This window comes from Ambystoma mexicanum, chromosome 11, assembly GCF_040938575.1.
Source record: "Ambystoma mexicanum isolate Mex_15411 chromosome 11, UKY_AmexF1_1, whole genome shotgun sequence".
Taxonomy (NCBI): Eukaryota; Metazoa; Chordata; class Amphibia; order Caudata; family Ambystomatidae; genus Ambystoma; species Ambystoma mexicanum.
The window spans coordinates 1,462,051,421-1,462,072,372 of NC_090934.1; the positions used below are offsets into that span (position 1 = coordinate 1,462,051,421).

Below are 20,952 nucleotides of genomic sequence, written 5' to 3' on the forward strand. Positions count from 1 at the left end.
CCATCCCTTCTACTGCATGATGCATCCATACCCTATCACTAGTGGCCCCGTCCCTTATACTGCATGCTCTGCCCATACCCCTTAACTAGTGCCTCATCCCATCTAATGCATGCCCCAGCCATACCCTTTCACTAGTACCCCATCTCTTCTACTCTATCCACACCCTTTAACCAGTGTCGCATCCATTCTACTGCACGCTCTATCCATACCCTTTCACAAGTGCACCATGCAGGCTCTAGCCATACCCTTTCAGTAGTGCCCCACCACTTCTACTGCATGCTGCATCCATACCCTTTCACTGGTGTACCATCCCTTCTACTGCATGCTCCATCCACACCCTTTCACTAGTGCCCCATCCATTCGACTGCATGCTCTATCCACACCCTTTCACTAGTGCCCTATCCCCTTCTACTGCGTGCTCTCGCCATACCGTTTCACTCGTGCTCCATCCCTTCTACTGCATGCTATAGCATACCCTTTCACTCGTGCCCCATCCTTCTACTAAATGCTCCATTTATACCCTTTCACTAGTACCCCATCTCTTCTACCCCTTCTACTGCCCGCTCTATCAACAACTTTTCACCAGTGCCCCATCCCTTCTACTGCACGCTCTATCCATACCCTTTCACTAGTGCCCCATCACTTCTACTGCATGCTTTATCCATACCCTTTCACGAGTGCCCCATCCCTTCTACTGCACGCTCTATCCATACCCTTTCACTAGTGCCCCATTCCTTCTACTGCACGCTCTATCCATACCCTTTCACTAGTGCCCCATCACTTCTACTGCATGCTCCTACAATACCCTTTCACTTGTGCCCCATTCCTTCTACTGCATGCTTTATCCATACCCTTTCACGAGTGCCCCATCCCTTCTACTGCACGCTCTATCCATACCCTTTCACTTGTGCCCCATTCCTTCTACTGCATGCTTTATCCATACCCTTTCACGAGTGCCCCATCCCTTCTACTGCACGCTCTATACATACCCTTTCACTTGTGCCCCATTCCTTCTACTCCACGCTCTATCCATACCCTTTCACTTGTGCCCCATTCCTTCTACTGCATGCTCTATCCATACCCTTTCACGAGTGCCCACCTATTCTACTGCATGCTTTATCCACACCCTTTCACCAGTGCCCTATCCCCTTCTACTGTGTGCTCTCGCCATACCCTTTCACTAGTACCCCATCCCTTCTACTCCATGCTCTATCTACGCCCTTTCACTAGTGCCCCATCCCTTCTACTGCATGCTCTAGCCACACCCTTTCACGAGTGCCCCATCCCTTCTACTGCACGCTCTATCCATACCCTTTCACGAGTGCCCCATCCCTTCTACTGCATGCTCTAGCCACACCCTTTCACGAGTGCCCCATCCCTTCTACTGCACGCTCTATCCATACCCTTTCACTAGTGCCCCATCCTTTCTACTGCATGTTCTAGCCACACCCTTTCACGAGTGCCCCATCCATTCGACTGCATGCTCTATCCACACCCTTTCACTAGTGCCCTATCCCCTTCTACTGCGTGCTCTATCCATACCCTTTCACGAGTGCCCCATCCCTTCTACTGCTTGCTCCATCCACACCCTTTCACTAGTGCCCACCTATTCTACTGCATGCTTTATCCACACCCTTTCACCAGTGCCCTATCCCCTTCTACTGTGTGCTCTCGCCATACCCTTTCACTAGTACCCCATCCCTTCTACTCCATGCTCCATCTACGCACTTTCACTAGTGCCCCATCCCTTCTACTGCATGCTCTAGCCACACCCTTTCACGAGTGCCCCATCCCTTCTACTGCACGCTCTATCCACACCCTTTCACTAGTGCCCTATCCCCTTCTACTGCATGCTCTATCCATACCCTTTCACGAGTGCCCCATCCCTTCTACTGCTTGCTCCATCCACACCCTTTCACGAGTGCCCCATCCCTTCTACTGCATGCTCCATCCACACCCTTTCACTAGTGCCCACCTATTCTACTGCATGCTTTATCCACACCCTTTCACCAGTGCCCTATCCCCTTCTACTGTGTGCTCTCGCCATACCCTTTCACTAGTGCTCCATCCCTTCTACAGCATGCCATGGCATACCCTTTCACTAGTACCCCATCCCTTCTAATCCATGCTCTATCTACGCCCTTTCACTAGTGCCCCATCCCTTCTACTGCATGCTCTAGCCACACCCTTTCACGAGTGCCCCATCCCTTCTACTGCACGCTCTATCCATACCCTTTCACGAGTGCCCCATCCCTTCTACTGCATGCTCCATCCATACCCTTTCACGAGTGCCCCATCCCTTCTACTGCACGCTCTATTCATACCCTTTCACTAGTGCCCCATCCTTTCTACTGCATGTTCTAGCCACACCCTTTCACGAGTGCCCCATCCCTTCTACTGCACGCTCTATCCACACCCTTTCACTTGTGCCCCATTCCTTCTGCTGCATGCTCTATCCATACCCTTTCACGAGTGCCCCATCCCTTCTACTGCTTGCTCCATCCACACCCTTTCACTAGTGCCCACCCATTCTACTGCATGCGTTATCCACACCCTTTCACTAGTGCCCTATCCCCTTCTACGTTGTGCTCTCGCCATACCCTTTCACTAGTGCTCCATCCCTTCTACAGCATGCCATGGCATACCCTTTCACTAGTACCCCATCCCTTCTACTGCATGCGATATCCACACCCTTTCACTAGTGCTCCATCCATACCCTTTCACTAGTGCCCCATTTTCACTATCCCGCATGTCCTCCATCTACGAAGCACATATTATCTAGTGTCAGTTTATCCTTCACTACGCCCCTCTTTTTTCTCGGGCATTCGTTCTACTTCTCATGGTTTCTTTGAATTTCTCGACCCTTGGCTCTTTATATGTGCGTTTTTCTATACATGTTACCCTTTTTTATTTTCATGCGGATTTCTCTTTCAGGGTTTCAGTTTCCCAGTTATATACGGATTTCTCTTTGAGGATCTCAGTTATATACGGATTTCTCTTTGAGGATCTCAGTTATATACGGATTTCTCTTTGAGGATCTCAGTTATATACGGATTTCTCTTGGAGAGTTTTTTTGCCAGTTGTATACGGATTTCTCTTGGAGAGTTTCCGTTTGCCAGTTTTATACGGATTTCTCTTTGAGAGTTTCCGTTTGCCAGTTGTATACGGATTTCTCTTTCCGTTATCAGGTGGAGGTAGTGAAGTTCTGTCCTGGCTGGAGTTTTCATGTTGGACGCGTGGGCATCTTGGCGTGACACCAAGGAATGGACAGCGTGGGGGGTGGGGGTGAGTTCATCACATCTCCACACGTCCTTGTAATCAGCAGCTGGCATGTCTCTTTCTTGCAGCGGTTTCTGCTCTGGGCGGTTTGCTCCATTCGGCTCCTTTCCTCCAGGCTCTGATGGCTGATCGCATTTCTTTGTGTGTTCGCATGTCATCCCGGGTTATTGTTTTATTCGTGGAAGGCGCCTTTCCTGTCTCTCGGCAATATGTTCTGTGCGTCGCAGTTCACAGCTGTTCGCCTTTTCAGCACGTCTCGCTGCGCTGTCTCTTTTTCTTACGGGGATGCTCACTTTATTTCTAAGTTCCTTTGCGTTTCCCTTACTGTGCCTCACGGTCCCTCTTCTCGGGGTATTCATGAGAAGCGCGAGGTTTCGCCCCAGAACCGTTCTCCGCCCATACGCTTGCCCTTCACCCCTTTTCTTGTATGTATACGTTTCTAACAGCGTTTCCCCATCTGCCGCCATTCCCCCTTCCCGTACTGGGGCCAGATTACAGAAACTTTGCACTGGTGCAAGTGCAGAAATTGCACGGTATTAGCACTAGGGCAAAGTTTGCCCTATTTTTGAAAACACTGGGACATATTAGAAAACTATGACACTATGACCAGTGCAGCTTGGCATGGTATAAGCACGAGGGCAAAAATGACCATAGTACAATAAAGATACATTTTCAATGAGTTTTTGCACAAGGGCAAAGTTTGCCCTCGTGCTAATACCATTCCTGTTGCAATAATGCAGTGAAAATATATCTTTTTTGCACAAGGCAATTTTTGCCCTGGTGCTTATACTGTGCCAAACGGCACTTTGTCATGGTGCAATAGTTTTCTAATATGTCCCATTGTTTTTTAAAAATAGGTCAAACTTTGCCCCAGTGCTAACACTGTGCAATTTTGCACTTGCGCCGGTGCAAGCTTTCTGTAATCTGTCCCCTGGACTGCACCCCCCCCCCCAAGCTATCCTCAGCCTCTTATGTGCTCTATGCAAACCCCCCCCCCCCCCACCATTGGTTAAGCTGCCCGAGTTTTCCAGGGCCCCCCAGCGGCGGAGAAGCAGCAAAGGCGATGCCCCGAGTGCAGAAGGCAGCCTGGGGCTGCACATTGGCAACATCCAGTGCTCGGCAGCAATAACTTGCAGCAGAAGGAAGACCGCCATCTCTTTCCTTTACTGTGGTTTGCGCCATTTCTCACTTCTACCCACACGTGTTTGTTATCGGACTTCTGTGCGGTTACTCCCCACTCCTCCCTCCATGCGCAAGGCCTTCCTTTACCCCGGGGCTTCAGCACTCACGCACGCTGCAGAGTCTAAACAAAGCAAGACTGGAGCTCCGGGGGGAAGGGGCTGAAGGCTAAGCCCCACTAGGCCTCTTGGGCTGTGTGTGATCTGGGCCATTGCCCCAGTACTCGGCCTATGCCGTATCATGTTTGCCAGGCTGAGGACTAGGTCCTACTAGCGATGTGCTTTTTTGGAGTGGGGGCGCGGGCGGGGGGCAGCGCATACAGTTGATTTTCCAGGAGCCACACTGGCACAGTAGCTTACGCATTGTCCACGTCCCAGACATGTGCTGAGCTTTACCCGCAAGGCAGTGGCTGCGAGTGGGTCTGGAAGTGGGGGGGAGGAGGGGAATTGAGCCTAAGGGTAGGGTGGGGGGTGCGAAATCATACTGGAACTATGTGAGCAGTCACGCGCCTCTGCAATCGGGTCCTGGAGAAATGTGGAGCAAACCCTATTTCACATCACTCTGGCCGGACACAATTTTAAGAAAACACTTTACCCCCCATGGGCGAAATCTCGCTTTAGTGGCGATTGGGCACCGCCGTTCTCTCCGCTGCGTATTACGCAAGCGCTAAAACTGGCGCTAAGTGCATTTGCGGAATTTGAACATTTGCGCAAACATTTGATAAGGCGGCGCTCTTTGCGGCGCCTGGATGTCAGACCTGTGCACCTGCGGAAACACGGACGGCTCTGCTCATGGGCGGAACAGCTGGTGCTCGATTATCCGGCATCTGCGGGTGCTGGAGCGGCTTCTGGGCACATGCGGCGGCGTCCATCTGAGGGCCCCTGTGAAACAAGAGAAACACGAGCTCATTACCGAGCGTGTACAGCGCCGCCGGGCGCCCAGAACACGACACGCCGCCTATTATCCAATTCCTTTGTTAGCAGCAATAATGCAGAGAGACAATTAAGAAGCGGCGCGTTCCTCTGTGCAGAGTGACAGCCGTCCCTGCCGGGGGTGTCTTCCATGTGCGCGCTTGCAGGATGTGCACACGTCTGCACCGGAGAGCGCCAGTCACTCGCCCATCACCACATCACACACATGATATCACAGAAAACAAGCTGCTTGCCCGAAGCCGAAGGTTCAAAGATCAAAGCATATCAACACAGCACCTGCCTGCCAAGGGTAACCAGAAGTTTCACCCATGAAGGGGGCCCAGGAATTATAGTGATTGTACATTTGTACAGCAGTTATAGAGGTAAAGCGCTTCAAGGCGGGAAGGGAGCAAGGATATACAGTAGTCATTCTTAGGCCTTGAGGTTTCCGAATGATCTAATAGAACAAGTAATTAACATACTAGGCCTGACCGCATTTCTCCTAGTGCATGAAGTGTTTCAAGTGCAACCAGATAAGGGATGGGAGACAAAGGAGGGACAGAACTTACTGGGCCTCGTAAATTCAGGTCATTCTAGTGTACATACAGAAGTGCAAGGGAGCGGGGTGGGGGAACAAGTGGGTCCAGTCCAGCAGGTTCCTGGGTTAAGCGCACAGAGGTTACCCCTCTCGTGGAACGCATTCTGAAAGTGCAGACCATAGTGCAGAGGCCAGCAGGCAAGTGCAAAGACTTGCGGGGGAGCCTGGGACCTGCGAGGCTCTGCAGGTGAACCAGGCAACCAGTCAGCAAAAATTGAACAGAGCTAGGAAGAGAAGGAGGAGTGAGGCAGGAGAGAAAGGCAGAGGAGGTTAGCAGGGGAGAGGGAGACAGAAAGAGGAAGGAGGAGGTAGGTCTTGAGGAGTTTCCGGAATTTAAGGAGCTCGTTCAAGGCGAAAAGAGGCAGGGCAGCTGTTCCAGAGGGAGGCACCTGCAGGGCATAACGATCTACTTCCAAATCTCTGTTTGTGAAAGCGGCTCACCTGCAGAGAGTGGAGGAGGCTGAGCGGAGGGCTCTAGGAGAGTATTTAGGAAGAGCGTTGTAGATAGTGTGGGACCCGGCCCCAGAAAGTCTTGTGGACTATGCAGAGGGTCTTGAACTTGTTCCTAGCAGCCACAGGGAGCTAGTGGAGGGATTTCAGCGCCAGAGACATGCGGTCCCTGGGCTTGAGGCCAAGGATAAGTCTTGCGGTTCTGTTCTCGATGAGTTTTAGCGGACGGAGAGTAGAAATAGGAAGATTTAGGAAGAGGCTGTTGCAGTAGTTCAGCCTAGAGAGAACCAGGGCTCTGGAGACGGTCAGCCTTTGGGGGAAAGTGAGAAACGTAGAATACCTCTGAGGAGGTGCAGCTGGTAGTGGGACTTTTTGGAGATGTCTGAGTTGTGAGAAGAAAAGGGGAGAGTGGAGTCAAAAATGACCCTCATATTTTTTGCCTCACTAGCAGGTGGGGGCGCAGGGCCAAGAGAGGCCGGCCATTGAGAAATTAGGAAAGCGGGTACAGGGGTTCCAATGAAGACGATCCCTGTCTTACTGGCATTGAGGCAGAGATCGTTAGCAGCACACCAAGACTGAATTGCAGACAGCCAGGAACCAGCGAGGAGGAGGAAGATGCCAAGGGTAGCCTGAAGGAGCAGGCATGTCATTTGCATAACAATGAAATTTAGAGGTGAAGGTAGGGATCCTGTGGGCCAAGAGGGCCATGTAGACATTAAAGATCCAGGGGGATAGGTTAGATCCCTGGGGGACACCACAAGTAGCGAGCATGATAGAGGAGAGAAAGGACCCAAGTTCCACCTGGGAAGTACGGTCAGAGAGAAAGGAGGCAAGCCACGCCACGGCCAGATCTGTGATGCCAAGGGCATCACAGAGACAGGAGATCAGGATGTTGTGGTTTACCGTGTTAAAGGCAGGAACGAGATCAAGAAGAAGGAGGACAGAAGGAGAGTTAGAGTCAAGATTTGAGAGCAGGTCTTCACAGGTGTTCAGAAGAGCAGTTTCCGTGCATCAGGATGCTCTAAAGCCAGACTGATGGTCATGGAAACAACCAACAGATTCAGTGTGGAGGGTAAGCTGAGAGATATCTAATTTCTTCAGGAGTTTGCCCAGGAAAGGAGTGATGGAGATCGGGTGATAGTTTGCCGGGATAGAAGGGTCAGCAGAGGTTTTTTTGAGCAGGGGGTGCACAAGAGAGTGCTTGAGAGAAGTGGGGAAAACTCCAGTGGCAAAGGAGAGGTTGCAGAGGTCGGCCAAGGCTGGTGCAAGAGAATCAATGTTGTCCTTGATGGTTTTAGGAGGGCAAGGCTCAACCTGTTTGGAAGAGGCTTTCATGGACCGGACTTGCCTCAGGTGTGACAGGGGAGAGGGTGGAGAGAAACGCAGGGGGAGGGGATGAGGAGGACCCCAGAGACGCAGCTGCAGGCGAAGGTGTGGGGGAGAGAGAGGACAGGATGTCCTGTGTTTTGGCAGTGAAATGAGCAGCCAGGGGAAGAGGAAGAGGCTGCAATAGGATTGGCCAGCTCCTTGCAGACTTTAAAGAGTTCGGCTATGTTGTCAGATGCCACTGAGATGCAGGGTTGAATATAGACTCTTTTCTTGGAGCGGATGCAGAGTCTATATTGCCTTTGAAGAAGGCGGCAGGCCGTTTTGTCAGATAGTGCACCTGAAGATCCCCATTTCCGTTCCGTTGCTCTGCACTTTTGTTTAAGGGCAGCCAGCTCAGAGTCATGAGTTGCATTTTTTGGAAGGCTTCAGACGGATCCTTATGACAGGGGCAAGAGTGTTGAAATGGAGAGGTGAAAGTTTGAGAGGACTGTGTCAGGGTGGGGGCCAGCCGCACGAGCAGAAGGAGGAGAGTAGGTGGAGGCAAAGGCAGCCACTATCACTCTTTCCCTGGGTCGGATGACCTTGAAGGCAGGGGGCAGTGAAGGGTGTGCCAGTGCTAGAGAAGAAGAGAGCTTCATGTGGGAAGAGAGAAGAGATTGCTCAGTCCAGGAGAGTGAGGTAGTGAGAGGGATAGAGAGAGAGGCATGTCTGTGGAGATAAGAGCATCTTGGTGTGGCCAGCGGTGTGTATCGGGACAGAAGGTAGAATGGAGTGAGAAAGAGTTGCATAGGTTGCAGAAAGGACCTGAAGAGTCAGGAGAATCAAGATGGATGTTAAGATCCCCCAGCAGGAGGAGTTGGGAGGAGGAGGAAAGGAGCGAAGAGGCCAGGTCAGCCCATTCAGAGAGGAAGAGGGTGGAATGATCCAGGAAACATTCTCACTCAGGGGGTCCCATGACCGTTCAGAAACTAGAGTGCCCAGGATAGTGGCCATATCCCCACTCCCAGCAAAAAAAAAACGAAACACAACCCCAGTGGTTTTTTACGAGGGTTGCTTGCTAGCACTAGCTTCCGATTAAGGGGACAGATCTACAGCCCAATGTCTGCTCTGTCTTCTACCTGAGGGTTGCCCTGGGTTAACCGGCTCTTGGCCCCTCCCCTTTATAAACCCAAATACCTTTCCCAAAGAGTATCTGCAGGCCGCCTTGGGTGCAGTGGCATTGAGGCGCTGCCTACAGGGGCAGCTAATTTTGCAATTGGTTCCCTGGGCCCTGGCACGGCCTAGGGCAACTGGAAAACACCCCCTCTCCCCTCTGTGCCGGATTGGGGTATAGAGCCCCCTTCTCAGTCGGTGCAACATGCAAGGAAGCTACACCAAAGTAGCAGGTACATCGTACAGGGGCGCAGGAGGTTTCATGTTCTTCCTCCATTATCTGCCCCAGGTGCCAGACGTGTGTTATAATGCAATGCTAATTCAATTTCCTACAGGCGGGAAAGGAACTTGTAGAATCGGCATTATGTTCTTTTTTAATTTTTAATTTCAATGTTAGGAATTAGGTAATCTGTGTAACTTTGTAATATTTTATTATGGTATTCTAATGTAACTGTATTACACTTAAGAATAAATATGAAAAAAGTTATAATATACCATGCCACATTACTTTTGATTATGGGGATTAGTATGGCTTCTTGGCGCTGGGCTAACGCATTCTTTGTGTTTATTTAGGTTAGTCTACCACGAAAATGAAAAGGAAGAGGGGTCCAGAAAGCAGAATCCTATGGCCTCCATACAGACCCTTTGAAAAGCAGCTGCCATATGGTGAGCAGAGACCATCACTGGGAAACAGGAACATGCCTGGTACATTTATCATGGACACAAGGTGTCCATTTTTATACAGGGTCTTTTGTACATTGCTCAGTGGTGGAAAATATACATTTTTCTTACTAGCAACCAGTAGGAGGACACAAATGCTGGACATATATGCAGGAACTTACATTTGAAAGTCACACATTGCACAACGCCACCTAGTAACCATCGCTGGAAGTTCACCTCCAGTTCTGAGCCACAACAGCAAGGCATTGTGGGTATGCAAATTCGCTCAAATGCAAACTTTTTTCCAGGAAATGGTCTTTCTCCAAGAGGGCAGTGCTACTTTATACACATCTTAAACAACCCAAGACAGATATTTGCAAGGCTGCCAGGACAACCAAATACCAGTTTTTCTTTTTTTTACAGCTAAAGTGACGTCAGGGGTGAAAAATCACTGGCCATGGCCAAAGGCCAAAGGCCATGGCCAGGGACTTGATTGCCATCCAAGTCTCCCATCAATTCAGTAACCGGGACAGACCCCGCTTAGATTCAAAGTTAAGATGGGGCCAGCCTCCTCAGGCGATGTTGCCAGATAAATGAGCCAAAGTTACAAGACCACTTAGATGAACGGGCCGGCCCTTTCCTTGCTTTGAAGCCAAGCAGGGTCAGCCCCGCATTACTGCATGGATGGGTTACCAAATGGGCATCTGAATTATTATTTTTTTTTTCTTAACAGTCAGTCCTTGAACGTTTTGCACTCAAAGACAATTTTTTGCCTCCCAAGGCCATGTTGCTTAATATATGAGTGTAACACACAAAACGGAATAAGGAACAAAAGCTTCACCGGAGCTATTTATTATATTGTGCAGTTAATGCGACCCTAACTCTTTCCCCACAGGGAGTACACTATGCTAACCCTGCATGATGTTTCTAACCCTCAAAAGCACTAATGCACCGGCTACCGGCAGGGACTGCATGGGGACTATTCTTGCCCTATGTGGAAACAATGAAAAAAAACCTTTTTACAATGAACTACCACAGTAAATTTTATGCATACAAATTTCATACAGCTATGAGTCGTTAGCCCAAACAATTAAAACCAAAGCAGTTACGGGAAAACCATTTCCCGGCTGCACCCTTGGATGAAACAGACAGGTCACGTGGGACTCGCCGTCAAACACTCTGACAATTTAATTGCCCTCCGTGAGGTGTGTCTGGTTGATCCAAGAGTAATTTCTAAAACATTTTGTAAAAGTATAAGTGTCGCACAAATTCTCAGCACAACATGCACTCTATACTCAACTTGTTTTTTACAGGTGCATGAACCATTCTCCTGTGCGGGAATACATGACAACTCTATAAAAGACAACATAAGTTCTCTGACATTGATTCAAACAATTATTGTCTAAAACTGCATAAGTCCACTTGTGTCACTCTAGATGAAGTGACATCTGTATGTCTGGTCGACTGGTTTCAATGATGTCTTGCGTGTATCATATTCTTCAGGACCCATTATTGCTTCTTTTGAACCAATCAACAAGCCCCGTAGGGGCGGGATTGCGACATATTCTGTGGATAAAATGGGAGAACGTCAAAATGACTTCTCTCATATATGGGAAAAAGCATGCAGCATTTCTTAATGGCTCTTATTAATAGAATGAAATAATTTTGCTTTCCAATGTACTGAACAAGTCAATTTGTGACATTAAAAAAGAGGCTATCTTCACCCTGCCCCATCACCATTAAGTGCATGACATCATGTCTAACCTGACAAAATCATACCTGTCCAACTATTTGTATGTGTGAAGAAGAGGCACATTCGATTTCGGCAGTGTTGCCACTTTCAGATAGTCAAGTTGGGATGCCCAAGATGGTTCTTAATCTGCAACATAAGAACACTCATGTTGCGTTATCTATGTATGTGCTCCCAAGGTATCACATCACCTTGTCCTCAAATGTATTATCCCCACAGTTGTAAATCTATTTACCTTACCACTCATAAACATCCCTTCGATGAGGTGAGCTTCTTATAGTCTCGCAACCTTATTCGTGATGCTTTTGAAAGGGTCCTGCAAGAAAGGGGATTGCAGAGCCTTAATCGCAATAGATCTTTTCTTCAATGTTTTATGTTTATTTATATTGAGTGGAAGAGACCAGATTGCCGGTGCATTCGCCAAGGGTGGCCCACTCGATTATATCTCCTGGTGGTCATGCCCCCACAGCCCCATCATGTGCAATTATTAGACCTAACTGTTCACATCGCACCCAATAGTGCAATCATATTTTAAATGTGGCGCCAAGAACCATTTCCATTTCCATTTCTTCGATAGTGGGAGCATGCACATAATCTGATTAGCATGTCCCAGTCATTCTTACTTGTTGAGTTCTCGTTTTCCCTTCACACTTTCTTCCGTTTCGTTACTTCGCGGTAGACGCTAATGGCGTTCCTCGCGGTAGATGCTGGTGAACTACTCCGCGTCTTCTGTCAACACTGACAACGAAGGCTGGTCTTGTCAGCAGCCAATGAAAGACCACGGCGGGATCTCATGTCCCGGCGGCCATTTTAGGTCGGGAAACATCGCATGTTCCCGCGGCCATATCTGGAATAGGAAGCACGCATGGGAAAAAACAATTCTCATAAGATTTATCACGTGGGTCCACTGGCACCAATGCTATATTCAAATGGCGGATATCCCACACAGTCAAGGACTCATTTGTTCTCCCTACACACAATGTTAGAATTCCATAAGAGCCCATCTAAATGCATGGAGGGACTTCGTGCAAAGAATGGGAGATGGGGGAGGCTGGGGAAAGGGGAGGGGGGGGGGAGGACACAGTGGGTGAAGCCCGAAATTCTGGTTTAACGGCAAATATATGGCCCCAGCTTGATGCTAGATCTATAGAGACACCTCAAGGGCAAAGAGGCAGGGGAAGAGGGGAGGGAAGAAAGAAAGAAATTACCCATTTTATTGGGCAAAATGGAGAGAAACAAGGTGGATAAAAGTGTAGTATTCCACCTACTTCATCAGGGCCAGTGTATTCCACTGAATTTCTTCATTAAGCCCGTGTCTGACTGTGTCCAGACGGAAAATCCACTGTTGTTCCTTCTTTAGGAGTATATCATGAAAATTGCCCACTCTATGGGGTAGCCACACTTTCTCGAGAATTGTCCATTTAAAGTCATTCTCTGTGTGATGTTCTGCATTAAAATGGACCACAAGTGGTGCAGTGATTTTTTTGGTCCTTATACAGGACTTATGTTCGATAAGGCGTGTTCTAATTGGGCGGGTTGTCATCCCAATATATTTTAGATTGCACGGGCATCTAATCAAGTAGATGACACCTCGACTATTGCAATTAGTTAAATGCCTCTGCATCCATGGTGTCTTCCACCCTATGTCAATGGATACACTTCTTGTTGTCTGTTTACACATGCTACACATCCCACATGGGGTATGTCCCACCGCGGTGGGTACATTCCAGAGAGTGTTAGCATTTCCACCACGCTTTGGGTCTGTCAAAGTATGGACCAGACTGTCCTGGATGTTCCTTCTCCGTTTGATCGCAAAAGTGGGCAATGGCAATTCCAATTTGCCGGTATTCAAGATAGGCCACAATCTCTTGATTTCTCTTTTCAGAGTGTTAAAGATTGGAGAATAATGGTAACTTCTACAAAAAATCTACTGACCGCAATGCACTATTAAATTATGGAAGTTACCATCCACGTGCTTTACGGGATAACCTGCCTTTTGGGCAATTTTTACGTTATAGGCGAACCTTATCAACAACAATCGAGAGAGCTGAAATCACAACTTCTTCGAAGAGGATATCCCAAAAAAATTGTTAAAGATACCCAAAAACGGGCAAGGAATATACCACGGACTACTACCTTGCAACAACATGGAAAACCCATCCAAGGGACGTCTATTGTGGCAGTCCTAAGTTATTCTCCAATCTTTAACACTCTGAAAAGAGAAATCAAGAGATTGTGGCCTATCTTGAATACCGGCAAATTGGAATTGCCATTGCCCACTTTTGCGATCAAACGGAGAAGGAACATCCAGGACATTCTGGTCCATACTTTGACAGACCCGAAGCGTGGTGGAAATGCTAACACTCTCTGGAATGTACCCACCGCGGTGGGACATACCCCATGTGGGATGTGTAGCATGTGTAAACAGACAACAAGAAGTGTATCCATTGACATAGGGTGGAAGACACCATGGATGCAGAGGCATTTAACTAATTGCAATAGTCTAGGTGTCATCTACTTGATTAGCTGCCCGTGCAATCTAAAATATATTGGGATGACAACCCGCCCAATTAGAACACGCCTTATCGAACATAAGTCCTGTATAAGGACCAAAAAAATCACTGCACCACTTGTGGTCCATTTTAATGCAGAACATCACACAGAGAATGACTTTAAATGGACAATTCTCGAGAAAGTGTGGCCACCCCGTAGAGGGGGCAATTTTCATGATATACTCCTAAAGAAGGAACAACAGTGGATTTTCCGTCTGGACACAGTCAGACACGGGCTTAATGAAGAAATTCAGTGGAATACACTGGCCCTGATGAAGTAGGTGGAATACTACACTTTTATCCACCTTGTTTCTCTCCATTCTGCCCAATAAAATGGGTATTTTCTTTCTTTCTTCCCTCCCCTCTTCCCCTGCCTCTTTGCCCTTGAGGTGTCTCTATAGATCTAGCATCAAGCTGGGGCCATATATTTGCCGTTAAACCAGAATTTCGGGCTTCTACCCACTGTGTCCTCCCCCCCCTCCCCTTTCCCCAGCCTCCCCCATCTCCCATTCTTTGCACGAAGTCCCCCCAAGCATTTAGATGGGCTCTTATGGAATTCTAACATTGTGTGTAGGGAGAACAAATGAGTCCTTGACTGTGTGGGATATCCGCCATTTGAATATAGCATTGGTGCCAGTGGACCCACGTGAGAAATCTTATGAGAATTGGTTTTTCCCTTGCGTGCTTCCTATTCCAGATATGGCCGCGGGAACATGCGATGTTTCCCGACCTAAAATGGCCGCCGGGACATGAGATCCCGCCGTGGTCTTCCATTGGCTGCTGACAAGACCAGCCTTCGTTGTCAGTGCTGACAGAAGACGCGGAGTAGTTCACCAGCGTCTACCGCGAGGAACGCCATTAGCGTCTACCGTAACGAAACGGAAGAAAGTGTGAAGGGAAAACGAGAACTCAACAAGTAAGAATGACTGGGACATGCTAATCAGATTATGTGCATGCTCCCACTATCGAAGAAATGGAAATGGTTCTTGGCGTCACATTTAAAATAAGATTGCACTATTGGGTGCGATGTGAACAGTTAGGTCTAATAAGTGCACATGATGGGGCTGTGGGGGCATGACCACCAGGAGATATAATCGAGTGGGCCACCCTTGGCGAATGTACCGGCAATCTGGTCTCTTCCACTCAATATAGATAAACATAAAACATTGAAGAAAAGATCTATTGCGATTAAGGCTCTGCAATCCCCTTTCTTGCAGGACTCTTTCAAAAGCATCACGAATAAGGTTGCGAGACTATAAGAAGCTCACCTCATCGAAGGGATGTTTATGAGTGGTAAGGTAAATCGATTTGCAACTGTGGGGATAATGCATTTGAGGACAAGGTGATGTGATACCTTGGGAGCACATACATAGATAACGCAACATGAGTGTTCTTATGTTGCAGATTAAGAACCATCTTGGGCGTCCCAACTTGACTATCTGAAAGTGGCAACACTGCCGAAATCGAATGTGCCTCTTCTTCACACATACAAATAGTTGGACAGGTATGATTTTGTCAGGTTAGACATGATGTCATGCACTTAATGGTGATGGGGCAGGGTGAAGATAGCCTCTTTTTTAATGTCACAAATTGACTTGTTCAGTACATTGGAAAGCAAAATTATTTCATTCTATTAATAAGGGCCATTAAGAAATGCTGCATGCTTTTTCCCATATATGAGAGAAGTCATTTTGACGTTCTCCCATTTTATCCACAGAATATGTCGCAATCCCGCCCCTACGGGGCTTGTTGATTGGTTCAAAAGAAGCAATAATGGGTCCTGAAGAATATGATACACGCAAGACATCATTGAAACCAGTCGACCAGACATACAGATGTCACTTCATCTAGAGTGACACAAGTGGACTTATGCAGTTTTAGACAAAAATTGTTTGAATCAATGTCAGAGAACTTATGTTGTCTTTTATAGAGTTGTCATGTATTCCCGCACAGGAGAATGGTTCATGCACCTGTAAAAAACAAGCTGAGTATAGAGTGCATGTTGTGCTGAGAATTTGTGCGACACTTATACTTTTACAAAATGTTTTAGAAATTACTCTTGGATCAACCAGACACACCTCACGGAGGGCAATTAAATTGTCAGAGTGTTTGACGGCGAGTCCCACGTGACCTGTCTGTTTCATCCAAGGGTGCAGCCGGGAAATGGTTTTCCCGTAACTGCTTTGGTTTTAATTGTTTGGGCTAACGACTCATAGCTGTATGAAATTTGTATGCATAAAAGTTACTCTGGTAGTTCATTGTAAAAAGGTTTTTTTCATTGTTTCGACATAGGGCAAGAATAGTCCCCATGCATTCCCTGCCGGTAGCCGGCGCATTAGTGCTTTTGAGGGTTAGAAACATCATGCAGGGTTAGAATAGTGTACTCCCTGTAGGGAAAGAGTTAGGGTCGCATTAACTGCACAATATAATAAATAGCTCCGGTGAAGCTTTTGTTCCTTATTCTGTTTTGTGTGTTACAGTGTTTCTCTGATAACAGAAAGGACACATACCCGCTGGTTGAGGTAATGTGTATTTGAGTAAAATCCCTGTGTGTTAGTTGCTTAATATATGAGCCCACCTTATAAGAACACTTGGAGAAACATGGCCTAAGGGGCTGGATCCTTCCTCGCTTTGAAACTAAGAAAGGTCGGTCCCGGTTACTGCCTGGATGGCAGACAGTCCACAGTCCTGAATGCCATGTGTTTTATTAGTTTTAAATATCTCCTAACACAAGGGATCCACATTTTTTTTTAAAAAGAAATCTGTGGGGATTTGGAGGAGGGGGATTTGGAGGAACCTGACCTAGGTGAGGTGGAATGGGGCTGTCACAATGTTGGAACTGTGGAAAATGGGGGCATTTCTCAAGAGAGTGTAGAAGCACACAGGGGATGGGGTACAGTTACGGGCAACAAAATTACAGTACACCACCTCAAGGGGCCCCTCAAGGGCTGACTCCCAGGTTGACCTCCATATCCCATGAAATACACCAAGCCTGCACGCAGTTGCCCCCGTAGATACCAGGCCCTCCCCCCAAAGTAGCAACCACAGGAAACGATGCAACACTTTCCAGCAGACAGGTAACCTGAACCCCTTTAACAGAGCACCCAATGACTCGGTTGCCCCATTCCAAGGCCCATCCATGGTGGGGGGGGGGACCCCTTCTCATTCCCGGAGAAAAACGCATACCCTGATTAGGACAGCCAACAGAGAGCACTTGCGTATCTGGTCCTGTCGAAGACCCTTAACCCTGAAGAGGAACCATTGGTGGGGCATAGATAGGAAACAAGCAATTCATGTCTCGGGAGGATAGTTCAGCAGCAACATGCTCACCTTGGAAGCAAGATGACACGGAGCAACGCAGGTTCGGTCCGAGCTTAGAAACCTCTGGGTATTAAGCGCGTTATAAACAACATATATATCATGTTTATGGTTGATTCAGCCATTGAGAAATCATGCATCAGTGAAGGGGACTTCCCCTTATCTGGCAAAAACTCTCGACACGCAGGGATTCTCTGAGGCTATTACTACATTTCCACGTACTAAAGATTTGGATGTAAAGGTGGGGGGGGGTGCGCGCTCCCCTATTATACTCTGAAAGCTCTCCCGTCAACCTGCTCGGCAGGGATCTGCTTAGCAAGTTGGACATGACAATCTCATGTACTGATCACAGCATTGTTTGTGCCAGACAAGGGATGAACGCAGTGAGAGCGATGGTCATAATACACAACATGGCACGTGAGGTGGTGGTCCGAGGAATACCTGTAGACCGAGACATAGTTATCTATGGCGTAACAGTACTAGTGGAGGCAGTGTCACAAATTGCCAAAGCCTGCTGGAGAGCACCAATCGATTTCATTTTTCACCCTGTGGTGTCCCCAGAATTGGTGGCAGAAACAATCTTGTCCCTAGACTTACAAGGGTTGGTGGTATCTGCAAAGAGAGTGCTTGTCCTCGGAACAGACAGGCAAGGGTGGAAGTGGCGTACTGTGCTATGCATCGATCCCACAACACCCCTAAAAGAATTGACAGATCCAGACATTTTCGAAACAATGATGGAGAAATCATATCCAAAATCTGTAAGATATAATATGGCATTTGTAACACGCCTATACACAAGTGTTTCAAGGCGTGACGAGGCAAAGAAGGGGGAACAGAGGGAGGACAGACAACTATCTTACTAGGTCAAGTGACTGCGATCACGCAAGTACAGGGTAGGTGCAGGGGAAAAGTGCCAGGGAAAAGAGGAGGGGGCAGTGCTGTACATGGGATCAAAACAATATCAAGAATTGCGGCCAGCAGGTGGCAGGTGCAAGGGTAAGTGCAGACATCAGGTGTTCAAAAGTGCAGGTAGGGGTATTATAGGGTTACAGATGCAGACCCAAGTGCAAGGGTTGCCGGGAGGCAGTGCAGGTGTGCAACTGGGCGGGCAGGGACCTGGGCCCGAAATCAGAGGGCAGCCAGGTGACCAGTGCAGTATCAGACAGGAAATCTGCAGGGGAGAGGAAGAGAGAAGGCAGAAGCATAGAGGAAGGTCTTGAGGTGCTACTGGAACCGGAGATGGTTCTCCTCAAGTTTCAGAGAGGCAGGGAGGCTGTTCCAGAGGGAGGCCCCATAGGGAGGCCCCAGCTGAAGAACGATCTACCACCAACCTGTTGCTTGGAGAAGCAACTGACCCTGAGGGAGTTGTAGGTGGAGGAGCGAAGAGCTCGAGTAGGAAGGTATTTACGAAGAGAGAGTTGGAGGTATTGAGGACCCAGGCCTCAGAAGACCTTGTGGACAATGAAGAGGGTCTTGAACTTAATTCCTGAAGCCACTGGGAGCCAATGCAGAGATTTCAGTGCTGGAGGGATATGACCCCTGGGCTTGAGTCCAAGGACAAGTCTTGCAGTCCTGTTCTGGATGAGTTGCAGAGGGCGGAGAGTAGAAGCAGGCAGATTTAGAAAGAGGCTGTTGCAGTAGTCCAGCCTAGAGAGAAGCAGAGCTGTAGAGACAGTGAGCTTCTGGGGGAAGGAGAGGAAAGGATGCACCTGAGGGGGTGCAGTTGGTAGTTTGACTTCTTAGAGACGTCAGAGATGTGAGGAGAAAAGGAGAGTGTGGAGTCGAAGATGACCCAGAGGTTCTTAGCCTCACAGGTGGGAGCAGGAAGAGAGCCAAGGGAGGCCGGCCAGAGAGTGACGGGAAAGGAGGGTGCAGGTGTGCCGATAAGGAGAATCTCCGTCTTACTGGCATTAATGTAGAGATCGTTGGCGGCACACCACTCCTGGATAGCAGGCAGACAGTCAGAGATGAGAGAAGGAGAAGAGGTGGCAGAGGAGAGCCTGAAAACGAGCCATGTGTCATCCACATAGCACTGAAAATTGGAGCAGAGAGCGGCAATGCGGTGGGTGAGAGGTGCCAGGTATTGGTTGAACAGCAGGGAGAGAGGTTAGACCCATGGGGAACACCACAGGTAGCGAGCGAGATAGAGGAAAGGAAGGACCCTAGTTGGTCCTGGGAGGGTCGATCAGAGGAACGAGGTCAGCCAGGCCAGGGACTGATCAGTGAATCCAGGTTATCACAGAGACGATTGAGCAGGATGGCATGGTTGACCGTGTCAAAGGCAGAAGACAGCGAGTAAGATGAGAACAGAGGGGAGATTAGAATCAAGGGTAGAGAGCAGGTCTTCACGGATGTTCGGGAGAGCAGTGTCCGTGCTTCTGGCTGCTCTGAAGCCAGACTGATGGGTCATGGAGACAACCAACAGATTCAGTGTGAAGATTAAGCTGGGAGATGGGCAGCTTTTCCAGGAGTTTGCCCAGGAAAGGAGTGATGGAGAGCGGGCGATAGTTAGCCGGGCAGGAGGGGGCCGCTGAGAGTTTCTGGAGAAGAGGGTGCACAAGATAATGCTTCAGCGGGGAAGGGAAGGCTCCAGTGGCAAAGGAGTGGTTGCAGAAGTCAGCCTAGGCAGGAGTGAGTGTGTCAATGTGGTCCTTGATGGTTTTGGAAGAACAGGGAAGAACCTTTTAGGACGAGACTTTCATAGATCGGACGTGTCTAGAAACATTGTCAGGGGAGAACAGAGGAAAGGAAGAGAAAGAGGGAGAGGTGGCCACAGGGGGGCCAGCGGTAGAGGAGAGAATAGAGGGAGGAGGACGAGAGGATGAGGTGGTGGACATGATGTCCTGGGTTTTAGAGATGAAATGAGAAGCAAGGGCCATGCAGAGGGCCTGGGAGGCGACAGGAGAGGTAAAGACTGCAGTAGGATTGGCCATCCTTTAAAATCTGCAGATTTTAAAGAGTTCAGCCGAGTTGTTAGATGCCGCAGATACGCAGGCTTGGAGGTGGGCTCAGTACTTAGTGCGGACAGAGAGCAGGTATTGCCTTTGGAGCAGGCGGCAGACCAGTTTGTCAGAGGAGTGGCACTTGTCTTTGAGCTTCAAGCAGATCCTCATGACAGGGGCAAGAACATCAAGAGTATCAGAGATAGATGAGTGGAACATGGAAAGGGCAGTGCCAGGATGTGAGTCAGGCAGAAGAGGAGGTGGAGAGAAAGTGGCGGTGAAAGCCTCACCCGACATAAGCTTCATGGGTCGGATGACCGAGAAGGTAGGTGGCAGTGCTGGAGTTGGCTTGTCCTGAGGGGTAGAGAGGGAGAGATGAGAGGAAAGGCGAAAGTATTACTCCAGGAGAGGGGAGTGCTGAGGGGGATACAGAGGGGGAGGTCTGAGGAGATCACAACATCCAGAGTGTGCCCTGCAAAGTCAGGCTAGAGGGGAGAATAGAAAAAGATCGAGTCACAGAGGTTGTGAAAGAGTCCAGAGGAGGGACAGGCAGCATCCAGGTGGATGTTAAAGACTCCAAGAAAGAGGAGTTCAGTGGTCAAGGCCAGGAGGGAGGAGGTGAGGTGTGCCCACTCAGAGACGAAGGAGATGATCGGACCAGGTGGCCGATAGATAGTAGCCACGATAAGAGAGTGGCCAGGAGAGAGAGAGAGTGAGCCCAGAGATAAGGCATTCTAAAGAGGAGTAGGCCTGCATAGGAATGACAGAAGCAGGAATCCACTACGGGAAGATCAAGGCTACACCCCCTCCAGAACTGTTGGATCTGGGCGTG

At 48.7% G+C, this 20,952-nt stretch overlaps 1 protein-coding gene across 2 annotated transcripts in view; it reads right to left on the reverse strand.

Moving 5' to 3' along the window:
• IQCH (IQ motif containing H) overlaps positions 1–20,952 on the reverse strand; it is a 1,923,049-nt gene that overhangs the window by 1,727,986 nt on the left and 174,111 nt on the right. For both annotated transcript variants that reach the window (XM_069625132.1, XM_069625131.1), the window contains exon 4: positions 5,216–5,339. In XM_069625132.1, the coding sequence (XP_069481233.1) occupies positions 5,216–5,339 (124 nt within the window). The remainder of the gene's footprint in view (positions 1–5,215; positions 5,340–20,952) is intronic.